Source organism: Corapipo altera, unplaced genomic scaffold (genome assembly GCF_003945725.1).
Source record: "Corapipo altera isolate COAL_440 unplaced genomic scaffold, ASM394572v1 0, whole genome shotgun sequence".
Taxonomy (NCBI): Eukaryota; Metazoa; Chordata; class Aves; order Passeriformes; family Pipridae; genus Corapipo; species Corapipo altera.
Window position 1 is genome coordinate 72,389,388 of NW_020884872.1, and position 16,762 is coordinate 72,406,149.

Consider the following 16,762-nt stretch of genomic DNA (forward strand, 5'->3'; position numbering starts at 1 on the left):
AAAAATCAAACCATCATGTTTATTTACTACAATGTGATTTGAACTCCTTGTCTTCTGTAGCTCTGCTATGAAAGTGACGATTTATCACAATGGAATTGCTGGCTGAGCTGTAAGCATGTAAGATTTCCTCTCTCACAGTGTTAGGAGAAGTAACTAAATTCATAAACCTTTATTTTCTCTGGGTAGGTGCGATTGATCAGTCATTCACATAAACAATCAGTGTTGCTGTTCTTCAAAGAAAGTAAGGGAAGTTAGGGTTCTATCTGGTTCTATCTAAAATGGGTATTTGGTCTTTTTCTGTCGTACAACAGCAATTCTCCGATGTGTACAGTAGCATTAGCATCCAGTCAAGGGTTTTTACAGTGCGAGTTCGGCTGCATTTAGTGTGCTACAAGTTTCTGCTGTGTGATTTTTGTGATTTTGTTTTCTTCTTTGTTTTGCCTTAAGCCAGAAGCATATAAGTTTTTTTTTTACAGTTAACCTGGTGTTTAGGTGAGATAACTCTGCTAGTACCTTAGTAAAGTTTAGTTATTATTTTTGAGATGTAGAAAGAAACAAATTTAAAGATCAGATTTTTGTAATTTTTTGATTTGAGGAGTTCCCAAATGATCACAACCCTGTCTCCAAGCTTGAGTTGCAGTGGTTAACTGAAGTTGATCTAAAATTAAAACTCAGTTAAATATTGGCAGTTTGCTCTGTGCAGTTATTTGAAGGAATTTAAAATTAATCAGAAGTCTGGAGTGTGGACCTGTAAATTGTACTCACATCAGTTACACTAATCAAAGCCAGACTGAACACTATTTTCAATGTATACATGTATTTTTCATTGGTTAAACCTAATGGACTTTTGAATTATGCTTTCAGTGCAGTGCTGGCTGTCAGCAGCCAGGGTTGGCTGAGCAAATGTCAACAAGAAGGGTGCTATCTGTGGCTATACCTCTGTGACATGCAAATATAACTGCACCCTCTCTGCAGGTCTGATTTTGAAATGCACACTCCTGGCTTTGAAAGATTCTCATAGAGATATCTGATAATCTAGAAAGAATGTGGGCAAGAATATAAATAGTTCATATAAGGACGTTTTTATTGGGGGCGGAAAAATTCCAGATGGAAATAAAATTTGTGCTGCGAATGCTTAATTGTGAACCTATATTCATGAGTGCACAATGCATGTGTGGATTAGTAACCACCAAAGTGATGATCAAGTCCTTTCACGTGTGCCCATTCCTTCCTGGTGTGTCCATCCATAACAGCTATGTATAGATCTGACAGATTTCCTTTCAGCTTTTAATATGTATTTGCCATAATCTTGTCAAGGTTTGAGACCAAATTGACAGTGTGGAGGCTAAATGGGCTTCTATACCAAGAACATTGTAAGTCGCAGATATATTCACAAGTGACACGGCCTCCCTGTCCTGCGGTGTGACAGATAGCAAATTCCAAAAGGAGAGGTCATTGCATCAATTGCTTGTGTTGGGCTGTGCAGTCCCCCTGCTGCTGTTGGCCCTCAGCTGCTTTTGGGGCCCCTGTAGGGTCTGTCTTGGAGTGACTCCATACCCCATGGCTTAAGAACCGGGGAGAGAACATCCACTTCTGGTGGGCTCAAATTCCTATGGGTGCCTAATGATTGACTGGTGCTGGCAATGATGCAGTGATTAAGCAGGCTTCTTGCCCTCAAATTACTCTTGTGCAACTAATGTTCAACCCGTTTCAACTCATGCCAGATGACCACAATGCCACACTGAATAGTATTATTCATTTCCTACTTTCAACACTATGTTTTTGAAGATTCCAAATATAAAACCTGCAGAAGTGTGTGCTCATTTCAAAGAAACAGATGGCAGGGCTGTTCTGTTTATTAATTCAGAAAAAATGTCCCAGAGAAGTTGACTGCATGGCAGATATAAAACTAATATGTTCCTTTGTAGAAGTACATACTGTTACTCATACAGATTTAGAGGTATAATAATTAATTGAAGAAAAATACCTTGTAGTCTGCAGTTGCCAAAGTATATATGTGCTAACTAGTGTATATACCTGAAAAAACTGTGAATGATGATTCTAATACCTTTCCTTCAGACTTGGCAAAGACTATATTCTATCTTGATGACTAGATGCTATGTAAGCCATACTTGACCTTTAAAAGAAGGAAAAATGCTAAAAAATATTCCAGCACTACAGAAAACACCTGAAGGTTCTTTTGTGGTCTGTTGAGAAAATAAGTCTATTGGCCTGTGAAAGTAAGAAATGCTGCTGCTTTTTCTTAACTATGATACCTCTGAATTTTCTTTTAGGTCATGTAATCAGTTACTCATGAGGAAAGATAGGAGAGTTCACGCATCTTCTCCTAAGGCTTTTGCCAGGCAGACTGAGTCCCAGAGTCTTTCAGTCAGTAGTAACTTCACTGGAAAATGCATAAGTGTTCACATATAAATGCTATTAAGCAGACAAGGAACTAGAAAGAATTGGAATCAAGTGAAACTAACAAATATCAATGTAAGTGCAAAATAGAGAGACAGTATGAAGATAGATAACTATTTGATGGCCTTTTCATATTTTTAGGTCTTTTGAGAAACATGTTTTACTGAAATTAGAAATCATCTTCTAGCTACTGCTTAATATTAAGTATTAGCTTGCTCCTCAGCAATATCAGCTAAAATCCTGTGGTCCTGGGATGTGTCTCCCTTTCCCATTTCAAAGGCCTGTGTAAACACACAGAGCTGTGGTTTGTAGATGGGAATGTTTATGGGTAGAAAGTTCATCCAAGTTTATTTCCAGGCATGGGGTTTTTTTTAACTGTGCTGTCCAGGTGGTCTGGCTCATAGCTTTCTTCTCACACTCTACATGTGCCAGGATCAAGGGAAAGCTTATAGCTGACTTCAGTGACTCATTTCCCTATCACCACATTGCTCTTTAGGCAGTCCATTTCACTGGCCTTCAGCTGACATTTCCTCACTTCATAGCTGTGAGTTGAGTTCCACCTTTGACTGCAAACTACTTGACCCTCAGCTTCACTTAGGAAGGTCCACTGCAGTGCAGTCTGCTCCATCTTGTGAGGAACACTGAGGAGTAACTGCAAACTGGTCCTAATAAAGCTGAGAGATAGATAAAAGAGAATAATGGTTGTGCTGAAGCAGAATGCTAAAATCTGTTGTAGGATGCTGAGGTTCCTGTTTGGTTTGGGTTTTTTAGAGAGGAGGGGGAAGTCAGTGTGAAATAGCTCCTGCAGAGTCACAAAGGCCTAGGGTGACAGGAGAAAGTGAGCTTTCTAGGACTGTTACATAAGGTAATTTTTGGATCTATTCATATTATTTACTGTTGGTCATATTCTCAGTCACCCTTGCTTCCATAAATGCTGTAGCTTTTGTTAAACTATGTTGAATAGGATTCTAGAGACCAGCTCTGAGAATGAGAAGTATTAGCAAAGGCAATGTAAAACCTCTTTCTCTTCTAAGATAAGAGTAAAAAATATTATAGTTTTTACAGTCCAGTCTAGGTTTATCTTTAGATTTTTAGTTTTTCACATTATCAATATAATGATGGAAAATTTAAAAAGACCCCTGCAAAATTTTCGTTTCAAAAAATGAAGTACTCATTATTGTTTGCCATTTGGTGTTGTGTCTTCATGGAGTTATCCTCTGAGCAGATAACTTGCTGCCTACTCTGGGTTTATGGAGGAGCAATGTCTTGTTCAGTGTTGCTATGTAGAACACAAAACTTGCAATGCCACTAATGGGTGATTATGCAAGTTTAGTCTTACTGACCTCTTTTTTCCTCATTAGCCATGTAGGAAGCAAGCAGAAAATCTAGGAGTAGCTCCTGCAAGTCATGGCTTATTCACCCCTCTCCTTATAATCATCTTTTTTTTTTGAAAAAAAAATCAATTTTCACATTTATCATTTGTCAAGAGACACCGTCAAAGGATTTATCCAGGTTCTGGATGTTAAAAGGCAGCTTATTCAGACAGAAGGAATATGGTCCTTTAGAAACAGTCACAATTTTGGTGAAAATACATTTTGCATCCAGAGCAAATAAAATACATGCTGAATTTGGATAAATTATTGAAGAGTTCAGAATGGTTTGTACCCGAATTTCATAATAAAGAATCTTTTCAGAGGTTGAGGGGCTTGTGTTACTCAGATCACATAAAACATCCAAACAACTTCTCCATAAAATTTCATGGTTATAATTCCTGGAACCAGTGTATTTATGTCACTGGGGATGGCATTGCAGTGGCCCTGGGAGTGCGACTGGGCCTGAGTCTCTAGCTAATTATTTGCTTCATTCCTTGCACAAAAGCTTTTTGAGGCTCCCTACTGTCAATGTTCCTATGAAGTGGGACTACCACAGGATGGCCTGAACTGAACTCTTCCCTTAAATCCATCAGACTTCTCGGAAATATCTGGTGTTGCACAGCAGTGGGTGTCCTGTTTTTCTGTCTTTCCTTCACTTCCACAGAATAGGAAGTCTTCATGTTAAAAAAGAAAAAAAGCTGCTATTATTTTCAGTGATGGCACACACAGAGCCTTAGCACTGTCTTCTATCCATGCCTGTTTTATGTTTGCTGTTCAAGTGCCAGATACTCTGCTTTGCTGTTTTTGCTTGAAAAGTCTTTTTCTTGTGCTGCTGTCCCAATCTCTAGACACTTCAGTAATTTAGTCATGCGCCTGTGTTCTGTTGTAGCTCACATGCTTCTACATGAAAATTGCCTATGAAGCAGCTCTTACTTCTGGAAAAGTACCCTCCTGGTGCAGTGTGATCTCAGGCTAAGCTTGCACTCTAGCAGCTTATTGCTCTGATGGTGAGAGCTAAAATAAAAGCAAAAATCTGCCTTAGCACTACGTTGTTCAAAGGCTCTAGCAGAAACTCTGTAGCATCAGCAGCTCGGTGTAGTGGGCATGGTGCTTTTAGGCCAAAGGTTGGACTTCATGATCATGAGGTCTTTTCCAATCTCAATGGTTCTGTTATTGTATAATTCTTATGTTCGTTGCCCAGGCTGTAACTTGCCCCTGCAGGTGTGAAGTGTTCTCATGGCTGCATGCACACATCTTGAAATAGTTTATTTTGCTCTGTCCACTCAAATAACTTTAAAATAAATAACTTAAAAATAGGGGTTTTTTTTTTAAATTAAATATCTTTAAAATACTCTTTTTGAAAAGGGAAATTGCCGGACGGCTTTAGGGACAGGTCCTAATTTACTTAAAAATTTAGTCATGATGGTGGTGGTTGGTGTCATCCAAAAACCTGCTTCTCTCCTTGTGCATTATACTAAAAATAGAAGATTTACAAAACCATATGAATTTAAACTCTTCCCTCTCCCTAGTCCATCTCTCACACTCTTTTCTATTTGTCTTTTTTGGTTTTTCAAATGCCAATGCCATGTGCTGAAGACAAACATGTATTTTATTTCTTCAGGTATTTTATGCTGTCTTGGACCAAATCTACCATGGTAAACACCCTCTAAAAAAGTCAACTACAGAAATTTTAAAGGAGACACAGGAGAAGGTTTATGGTTTGCCGTATGTACCCAATACAGTAAGTAGAAACAGAATACCTGTATGAACTACCTTTTCTTTGATAACATATTAATACCCTTACCTATCCCTGACCCTTCCCCAAACACTCATATGCTTGTTGTTGTATTGTTATATTGAAAGAGTTTTCTTTCTTTTACTCACTTTATTCAGAGAGTACGGTATTGGAAATTTTCAGATAAAAATCAATATTTAATTAATGTACTTGTTTTTGTACATGTGTAGCCTTGTCATGGTGAACTTCACTACTTTGCCTTTTATTTTATTACTAAGGCACTGGAAACAATATACTGGAAAGAGAGTTTATTCCAGCTTTTCAAAGGGCTGTTTATAAAGGGCAACAAAACACTGTGCTGCATGTTGTTTTTTGTATGCTGTCAGGTCAGCATGAGAATAAGTCTGACTTGGAAGTGAGTTTTTCTCACTGTATTGGTGACCTTTGTCATGTCATTTATCCTTTCTTATGGTATCTGAAAGTGTAAAAGCCTTGAGTTCTGCTGAGGTATGTAATTTTGATCTTCATCATGAATAGTCATGCATTCGTTCTGTACTTCATGTGGCAGCCAAAGGTGTAGTTTTCATAGATGATAATCACGGGATTTCCTGGTCTGTCTGAAGCTGAATTCCTACCAGGAGCATGGCCTCCCAGTCACTCTTTGACAGTTTGCTCAGAATACCCAAATGCCTTTTCTCTTTCTGCTTCTCAGAAAATGTACTTTTCTCCTTTGCAAAATGTGCCTTTCATTCTCTGGAGAAGAGTGTTAGGAGATCCATTTCGTTGTTGAAACTGTGTTGCCACTGCTGGCCTGGCAAGAGCCACAGAAGCAGAAGCGAAGTATCTTCAGAGGAGGATGTCGACTTAGCATTTTTATAAGTGTTGTTTGACACTGTTCCTCCCCAGGTGTTAGTCGTCTGGTGAATAGAACAGTTCTTGGCTTTGAAAGTTAGCCTATGTTTTTTGTTCATTTAAAATTAATTTAGCTGTTACCTTCAAAAGATTGTAACATCTTGTAGTGAGGCTATGATTATTATGAAGTGGGACAGCAAGTTTTGGCCTGGAACTTTATCCTAGCAAAATGTACTGTAAACTTTTGAATTGTCAGAAAGCTTGTGTTTATTTATTGAATGTAGAATTAGTGTCAAGAACCAGTCAAGAACTGTAATACAGTTTAAATTTCAGTGAAACATAGTGAAAAATTGCATTAGAATAACATTGGTGCTCTGTTGAGTAATTAATGTCTGTAATTTGTCTTGCTGTCCTTTTTTGTTCTTTCTTCCAAGCTTAAGATATGCTTGCAGTTTAATTTGTAGTTCAGGTAAAAAAATAAAAGCCTTGAAAGTGAAAGTTGGAGTTTTTAAGTAAAGAGAATATATTTCTTCCTTTCATTTGATTTCAGAGGTAGACATTGAAATACAGCAAGAGAGACCAGTTTTTATTTTCTACCATTTGTCTAGGTACATAGATAGCTGGCAGAGAAAACAAAGTATTTTGATTATTTTTTTTTATTTGTTCTCTATACGTTTAGATTCAGCTATGAATTGCTATGTCAGGCTTGTATGTGTTAAGTTAGTCATGTCGGGTAAAAGTAGTTCTTCCTTAGTGAAGATCTTAACTGCATTAATGTGATTTTTCTGTAGTAGCACTATCTGTCAGGGCTGCAAGCATCCATTATTATCTCTTGCTGATGAACCTTAATTCCCTCTTACTGCTCTTGACAGGCAAGTAAACTTAGTAAATATCCTCTGAATGTACTTGGGCTTCAATCTTACTGGGCAGATTCATTTACTGAAGTAGATCCACAGCATATATCTTCAGCAGATGAATTCCTGTCATTCTTGGGCACAAGCTCAGATAGTAGGACAATTTGCATGCATCTTTTTGTTACAGTACTTTCAAAATGAGACATATAAACTTCACCTGATAAGTAAATGCTGATGCACCTGTGTGTTGTGATACCTATTTAAGGTAAACCTAAGCATTATCCTCAGCAAATATCATGTGTTATGTGCCAACAGTAGGAGGGATAGTGCGAAAATGGTCCTGTTGAAGTCTGTATTTAAATAGGTTTTACAGGCATTGAGATTGGCATTGCATGCAGTAGTATTTACATTGGCTGTGTTGATATGGACAGTCTGAGAAGCTGGTGCCACATGCAAGGCAGAAAGGAAGTCAGAAGCACAGAGAAACAGCACTCCACAGGACTTTGTTTTTCTAAATAATGCAAATCTCAATTTCTGTCTGGCCATTGCTTATCTGTTCAGAAGTACACAGGGTTTACTGCTGTCTCCTGGATGACAAAATTCCACTGGGATTTCATTGCTCTATTACAGAGTCTGGAAGCTTATGATTGCCAGGCAGGGGGCAAGGAAATGTATCTGCCTGTTTTTGTAGTGTCTGGCAGTTTTGCTGCCAGAGGAGATTTGTGTTACTGAGTTTGGAAAATGAATAGAAATTTCGCACAGATTGAATTCTTGAGTGCTTGCAATACCTTTAAAAAGCAATCAGTCTTCCTTTTGACTCTAAGAAAGCAAGATAAACCAAATAATAATGCCCACACTTTTTCTAGCTACTTCTTTCTGAATGTACTTGGTGTCAAAATTTGTGTACTGTGGGGAATTCAGTACTCTACTTTTGTTCCAAACTTTTCTTCAAATCATAGCTTATTTCTCATCTCTTGTGAAGTCAGTTTTCATTTACTGTGGCCTGCCTTGTAGGTGATAACACTGTCTGCTTTTAGAGTGTTTCCCCGTGTCTTTTCTACCTTTGTCTCCAGGAGGGCCAGAGAGGCTTTTAAAAATCGGGTATTGGGTGACCCTTTGATCAACCTGAGACTTGATCAAAGTTTCTCCCCATGAGCTGTTGCTTAGTCCTCTCCTGTCCCCCAAGTTCAGACTTGAAAACTACTTTCCTTTGAGACAGTCATCAAAACTTAATGATATACCATTGTTAGTACTGCGCCAAGCATAATAATTCCTATCTCCTGCTGTGGGTTTTGGTTCAATATTGTAACAAAAAATGACATATAGGGTAAACAGGCTCTGCAATGATAGTGGAGTTTGCAGCCTCCTGCAGTTATAGGAAAGAGCTCTCAGTAATGAAGTGAACACCAGCTGCCCAAGTCATCATACCTTTGAGAATTAGTTTGAACTATTGATTCTTATGTTCAGAAAATTATTATGGACTTACATATTAATTAGCTGTCCATTGTAGTAACCTTTTCTGATGTGGAAGTTTGGTGAGAGATGCTGGTTTGACTTGTGACTGTGAAGAAAAATGGTTTTGAAGGGTGAGTCACTGTGAACCTGGGTTCTTTCTTAGATTGTTTCTAAATAGTCTGTGTTGCATTTTTTAAAATTATATGATCTTCTGAAGCTGAAGCCTTTTCTTCCCGAAACAGATGAATTTCTTGTGTGGTACTTGAATGTGAAGTACAATATTGGAATTAACCCACACACATCATTATAATTACATTTGATAGGAGGTAACATGTTGGTATGTAGGGAGCCTTTGATATTTTTTGGAACACTGAATAATTTGCTATATAACTTTTTGCTTTAGCATATAAAAATACGTATTAGTTCAGAAGAACCACCTTTACTGATGTCATAAAATGTGCATCAGGTTACGGGTTTAATTATGGTTATATACTTTTGTCCAGAGTATAGGTTTCTTTGACGGCATGAAAAGTTCTTAATGGCCTATGGTTGATAGTGTTTGGAGAAACCAAAACACCTGTGAGACCAAATATGTTAACCAGCCAAGTTTGCCAACAGAAGACAATGCAGGTATTGTAAGAGATGCCCTAGAGGGAAGAAATGTATGAAAAATAGTGTATCACCAATGTAGTTGTTAGACGTCTTCTTCCTGCAGCTGGGGGGACTCTGCCCAGACAGGGATCCTGACCTTGGAAGGCTCCACCTAGGTCCTTGTCTTAACTTGCTGTGGTTGTGTCTGTTGTGTTCCTGACAAAGGGAATCAATGGATGAGATGCAACCTAACACTTGGAATACTTGCTTAGGGAGGCTGTTAGGCACTACAGGAAGATATGGCTTGCCATGGGTGCTGAGGATTTCATTAACAGGGCCCATGCAAAGGCGTCTGGGTGGTTGGTTGGCTGAAGAGGAGTTAGTGTCAATAGACAGTGAGAACTAGCTTTCCTGCAAACAGAAAATTTTGCATCACACATGGTCGCCATGAGCCAAAGCTGCCTCTTTTATTGTTATTGAAGAACACCTGAGCGCAAAAGAGTAGCTGTATGCTTTTTTCCTTCTTAGGAGCCTTTACTTAAGAGTTTGAAGGTGACGTGACTTCATGCTTAGTTGTGTTAGGTAAGCTGGAGGCCACAAACAGAGACAGTGTGATTTCTGAAGTTCAGTTTTGTGCTGATCATGATCACTGTCGGTAGTGGTGCTGCAGTGAAGAGGAAAGTATAGTTTTAACAGGCTTATTCCTCAGCCTACTGAGGGCTGGCTGGCAGTTTTAAGTATCTTTTTATAGAATCTGCCATCTGTGTCCTTGTGTCATCTGTTGTCTTTGGATTTCTTGTTAGGTTTTTGGAGTGACTACTGATGTGCAGTTATAACTGTGTTTCTGCATAAAATTTCATGTGAATATCAGTAAGATATATAAAAAGTGTAAATAGACTGAGCAAGCAATGAGGCAGCTGTCTTAAAATAAATAAGTGATAACCCTTAACCTCTGACAGTAAAAGTGGTTTTGAATTCTGAAAACTTTACTCAAGTGGTGCACATAAATCTTAAAATTATTGGTAAGGAATGCTAAGTAGTGGCTGCCTATTGAATTTTAAACTGGAATTTCATTTCATATTTACTTTATCTAAAACCTTCCTAAATTTGTTTTAGATTCATTAAGCTAAACTAATGTAACCTTAGAACCGAAGCAAAACAGAAAGCTAGGTTAAAGGAAATGTAAAAAGAACAGCTAAAAGGTAGAATTGGTGCTGTTGGCAAAAAGCTTTTGAAAAAAAATAGTGGGTGGTGGATGAGGGTACAAAATTTTTGGTGGTAATCAATAAGATGCTCAAAAGAACTGAGCACGAGAAAAAGCCTGTACTTTTGAATATCTGAGAAAAGGAGGTTATTAGAAAAGTAGAAACCATATAAAAGTGTGAAAAACAGAATACAGGATAAATGCTAATGAGCCAAAAGTAAAACTGTGGAAATTTCAAGCAGCTTAGAAACCAAAACCAGTCATAATGATTAAAAACAGTGCATCAGAAAGAGGAAGGCTGCCAGATATTTTCTGGAACTGGAACATAGCTAAGTATGATGATTCAAAAGACATTATGTAGTTATCCAAGAGACTGAACCAAAGATACAAACTATCCTGATGCCCTTTAAAACTTTATTAAGATAATAAAAAATAGAAGTTGTTATATGACTGGAGATAATTACTTAAAGAATGCAAGAATTCAGAACAAAAAAGGCTAGAAACGCTGAGTTGTAAAGTGCAAGTAGAGCAGGTAATAAAGTTCCGTAATTACTGAAGAAGCAAGAGCAGAGTGGGAGAAAGAACAATAAATGTCAGAAAAAGCAGTAATATTCTATATCTCTGCCTCAGTGTTTTTTGAAAAATAAGTGGATTTTGGTTAGATAGGTAATACATATAATATTTGAGATGGATAGAAAAAGAACTGAGATTAAGAAATGAAAAAGAGAGAATAACTAGATTAGATGTAGTCAGGTTGTCAGAATATTTGTTTGTCAAAGTAGTCAGTGACCTGGAAGAATTATCACTCACGAACTCCTGAAAAATTGGTAGTGCTATAATTACAACTACTCTTATGAAAGGAGAAGAACTGTAGACTAATTGTTTGGATTTTGTCAGTCAAGAAGTAGTAGAACCAATTATTAAGCAGCTCATAAGTACAATGAGAGCTCAAAGGTACAAATGAGAACAGTCAACTGAGCAAAATAACCCTGCTTTTGTTAAGAACCACCTGAGATAAGAAGAATCCTCCTTCTTCTTAAGATATTGCTTGACCTTCGAAACAGGAAGGAAGTGGCTGATAGGATGACTCTAGACTCAGCAAGCTTTCTGACACTTGTAAATCATAATTGTCCAAGCAAACTGTGAATTGATGGCTGAGTCAACACAAAGAAAACATGCTGGCAAAACAGGTGGAGACTTAGTTTCAGACAGAGACATTTTAAGTAGAAGTCACCAGGGATCTGTCTGGGAATTACTGCAGTTCTGTGGTTTTGTTAATGATTTAGATGACGATACATTTATAATATTATAGAAGCTCCTTCAGTTGTATAATATTTATATAAGCTCCTTCAGTTGATAAATGTTGCAGAAATTTTGAAAAGTAGAATTTAAATGATCCAAAGAATTTGAATCACTGTGTTGTAAATCAACCAAACAGTGCAGAAGACCAGCTTGGCTGAAGAGAGAAGTCCTGGTGAAGCTCAGGAAGAAAAAGAAACAGTATGATCTATGGAAGCAAGGTCAGGCTTTGCAGGAAGAGTACAAAGGTGTGATTTGTTTATCATAGAATCAGAATGGTTTGGGTTGGAAGGGACCTTAATGATCATCTAGTTCCAATCCCCCCACCACGTGCAGGGACACCTTCCACTAGACTAGGTTTCTCAAAGCCCCATCCAACCTGGCCTTGAGCACCTCCAGGGATGGGGCATCCACAATGTCTTTGGGCAACCTGTTCCAGTGCCCCACCATCCTCACAGTAAAGAATTTCTTCCTAATGTCCAGTCTAAACCTCCCCTCTTTCAATTTAAAGTCATTCCCCCTGATTCTGTCACTCCATGTCCTTGGGAAAAATCCCTCTCCAGGTTCTTTAGGCCCCTCTAGGTACTGGAAGGCTGCTGTAAGATCTCCCTGGAACCTTCTCTTCTCCAGGCCAAACAATGCCAGTTCTCTCAGCCTTTATGTGGGGAGAAGACACAAAAGGCCAAAGCTCAGTTAGAGTTGAAACTGGCCAGTGTTGTTTCAGATAACAAGAAGAGCTTTTTAAAGTATGTTAGTAGCAAGAGGAGGTCTAAAGAGAACATTGGACCAATACTTGTTGAAGATAGTCATCTGACTAATGGTGTGAAGAAAAAGCAGAGGCAGTCTTTAATAATACTAATAGAGCTCGGGTGTCCCGGATCTCAGAGTCAGAGGGCCATGAGTGCAGGAACATTGACCTTCTGTTTGTGTACACTGAATGTTCACAAGTCCATGGGGTCTGATGGGATTCATCGCAGAGTTGTGAAAAAGCTAGTGGATATTATGGCAGGACCCCTCTCACTCATTTACCAATGGATAGTTTGCATTAGGAAAGCAGTTTAAGTAATAAGTATTTAAACAACCATAAATGCCAAAAGAGCATGCTTTTATTCATGGGATGCTGTAAAAGAAAATATCTGGGTTTTTTAAATGTATTCTTGTATTTGTCTTTGGGGACTTAGCAGTGGTAGTGTTGTGTCCTGTAGTACATGTCTACCTCTTAAAAAGATGTAGCAAAAATGGAAGAAATACAGAGAAGCAGTTTTGGAAAGATAATGTTTTTGGAAACATGAGGAAAGCTAAGGAAACTGATGTTTTGGCTAATGAAGAGAAAATGTTGTAGTGAGAACCTTTATGAAAAAAATAATTGGAATTGAGACTGTGACTATTTGTTTCTTATTAATGAGCAGATAATAGGAGGGGGGAAATGGTATAATTTACAGCAAATGTTATTATGGTTAGTACTCAATCTTTTAAACTCTTGTCAGTTTTTCCCCCCATTTGTTGAAGAGGGAAACAGACACCCAGTAGATCTTGGATCACTCTTATAGGCACTGTTGTAGATCACAAAGACTATTTCGTAGTAAAGGTGGAGAACCTTCACAGAAGATTGCTTTTCCACTTTTTATCTATCTTCAGTTACTTGAAGAAGTACTGATGTTGCTCATATTCCACTTTTTTGAGTGTTTTGAAGAGAGATGAAGTCATATGTTATTACTCAACCTCTTGAAGTTTGTGTAACCCCTTCAAGGTAATATTTTATGTTGCCATGTTGGAAACTAAAGTTATTTACACAGAGTGCAAATCCCTGGATTAGTTTTCATATGAACCTTCTAAAAAGTATACTATGAAATCAAGTTGAAGAGTCTGGGTCTGAGGAAAAGATTAATGAAAGAGTGCACAGTGAACTTTGGGGAAGTGATAGTTCTATAAATAATTAATAGCTAAAAGCCATTTCAAAAAGACTGGTGCCCTGCTGAGGTCAGTATTAAAGTAGAGGCTGGGATTTCAAAAGCTCTTAAAGTCACCTTTCAATGTTTGTTTAGGTTTCTGTCTTTGTGGAGTTGAGTTCATTTTATGATAAAGAAAATGGTGATAGCAAATACTGTGAAGATTTGTTTTCCAGTGGTAACATGACACTATTCACTGGGCAACTATCTACAGGAGCAGAGTGTTTGCAGATACCATAAGATATGAAGCACTTTTAAGGAAATTCTTTTTGCAAGCGTTAGTCCCATGAAACTCAAACATACATTAGTGATAGTATTTGCCATATTTACCATGTAGTAGAGCATTTCATGGCACAGTGCAGGAAATAGTTGCATACATCTCCAGGTAACATTTTAAACATATTTAGATAGATCTTACATAGATTTATGTAATAATAATACCGAATACCAGTATATAAACAGAGATTGTTTAGTTTTATATAGTTCTGTTTTCATGGTTCATATGTCCTTTTTTTCCCCTGGGATTGCAGTACTGGAGCTGTATTTGATAGTGATAGATATAACTGAATAGATAATTGCCATAAAGACAGGCTAGAGAGCCTGAAACTAAATGCTCTCTAAGTGCAGTGGGAGCTTGTCCTTCATATGAAAAGCCTGCAGTCAAAACAGAAAAGAACAAGAGAGAGGAACTATTAGCACTCTCGCTTCACAGGAGGTGGCAGTTAGACTGAGAGGGGGGAAAAAAAGTAGTTTTAAGTTTACACTGCAGCTTGTGGCAGATTCAGGATTAGAGTCATGATCCCTTATATCCCTGTCTGGAATGGCTCTAGCAAAAGATAGTAAATAAATGTTACTGGAGAAAAGTAGTGATTTCATCTTCCAGTGTTGGTACAGATAATTTACATGATTAAGTTGTACTGGCAAATGTATTTTGCAGTTACAACATTGCTTAAGATATTTCTCGGGTTTTGTAAGAGCTTATCTTAAGCAGCATTCATGATGTTTGTTTTAAAAGAATAGGTCAATACTTAAAATTAGATTTAATTGGAAAATTAGAATAAAAACTTTGGGCTACAGGGTGAGTCCGTACCCAAAGTAAACGGTGGTGATCTGATTCTACTTACCTCAGGCTTATGAATTTTTAAATCTTAGTCAGTAATAGAAATTATTAATGGGTAATTGAAGGGAGGGTGCTGCCTGTTTATGTATATGTGTGTAGAATTACATGTTATAATGTGAAGGATTTGTTTGAAAATTGTTTGTTTGCATGTTTCTTGTATTTCACTTTAAAGACTAGTTAAAATACTGACAAGTAACATTGTCTCTCTTAACTTGTCCAAATATGATCAGTCAAAACACAAAAAAGAATCAATTTTCATATCTCTGTGTCTTTTAATCCAAATTTTAATAATTGCGAAGTAATGCAAATCATACCTACAGATTTTTGATGTCGGTATTCTTTGTTATCTCCCATGACCCCCTTCCCTTAGTCCCTTTATGAGGAGAAGTGAGTAGAGAGTAAATAGTTTTAAATGATTTTATTATATGCAGCTCAAATTCATGAACAGTTTATAAATAAGAATTAAATATTTTTCTTTAAGCAATTCGAAGACCATATGGTACATATCTAAAATCACGTAAGTGGTTAATTGCATGTTAAATTCCTTTCCTCTTCCTTAGTTAAACAACTGCAAAAATATTTACATTCCCTGCTGTTCTAGATTTATTTATCATTTTATAATGAAAACACAGAAGTGTTATAAATTGAAATCTTAATCTCTTGCTTGACTCGCTTTCTAAAATATCAGTGGTGTCTCTGGTTTGGTTTACTTTGTGTTCTCTCCCACTCCTAAGAGAGAAATGCATGACACTGGAAAACTGAAGAATATTGACATTAAGCAAGTCAGAGGTGCAGCACAAGATGTGGTTTCTTGAAATTAGTTTTCTGTTATTCTAAACAAGATTAGAAACTGCAGGAAAGAAAGTGGCTCCTTATTGCATTTTATTATTGTTGTGAAACTCCAGAAGGATGATGATGTAATTCTATAAAGCTTAAAGGGGTTCAGGGAAGAAATACAGAATGTAAGTTGACCAAGCAAGCTGCTGCATACCTGTGGAGACAGTTGTTTCTACAGTCAGTGAGTGCTCTAGCTTTTCCCCTGAGAGAGCTACTGGCACAAACAGTTTTGCAAACTCTGCATTCCAGAACTCATTAAACTGTTTTTTGTAGTGAGAATGAGTTGAGGACATTTTCAAAGCACTCTGTAAACTTAACTAACAAATGAATATAATAAGGAAAAAAATTCTGTGTTTTGTTTCGGAACAAAACAGTGAATTCTTTAAGCTGCAAAAAGTATGTGAAAAATCCTTGATTTGTTTCATGAAGTTAAGTAGTTTAAACAGAAATGCGGCGGAATAAATTCTGCTGTGTGAAAATTTGGCTTCTCCAAAATAAGTGCATCCAGAAGCAGAGCTTGGTCTTTGGAACCTGGCAGCCACAGCTTCTGGGCTGCTCCTGTCTTTGGAGCCTGGCAGCCCTGGGTTCTGCTAGCTGGGCTTCTGCTGGCAATGCTGTGCTGCTTGCTCCTATTGCTATGTGGGGGCAAGAAAAAGGGAGGAGCCTTACCAGGAGGCTTCTCAGCTTGTCTCACTGCAGTCTCAGTTATTTTGGGAAAGGGAGCATAGGAATGATTCAGAGAAGGGCATTTAATTCGATTAGCACACTAATTCTAGAGTCACTGTAATGAACAATGAGACTGGAATTTTCTATATGGGATGACTGGAAATCACTTGAGTATCTTCCTTAAATTTGAGAAAAGTGATCTTAGAAAGAATATGAGTGTGAAGAGCTTGAAAACTGGAAGTGGAGTAAAAAAGTACAACCAGATCTCCTGGTTGTCAGATAACACATTTTTTTCATTTGCTAACAGCACTTCTTCCCTCTGATAATTTAAAATTATGTCTGCACAGCTAGTACATCAGAACAGAAAACTTTCTAAGCGAAATGTGGAGCATCCCTCAGATCTGCA

At 37.6% G+C, this 16,762-nt stretch overlaps 1 protein-coding gene across 1 annotated transcript in view; it reads left to right on the forward strand.

Moving 5' to 3' along the window:
* MIPEP (mitochondrial intermediate peptidase) overlaps positions 1-16,762 on the forward strand; it is a 73,264-nt gene that overhangs the window by 40,803 nt on the left and 15,699 nt on the right. Inside the window, exon 16 of the mRNA XM_027652346.1 lies at positions 5,416-5,535. Coding sequence (XP_027508147.1) covers positions 5,416-5,535 — 120 coding nt within the window. The remainder of the gene's footprint in view (positions 1-5,415; positions 5,536-16,762) is intronic.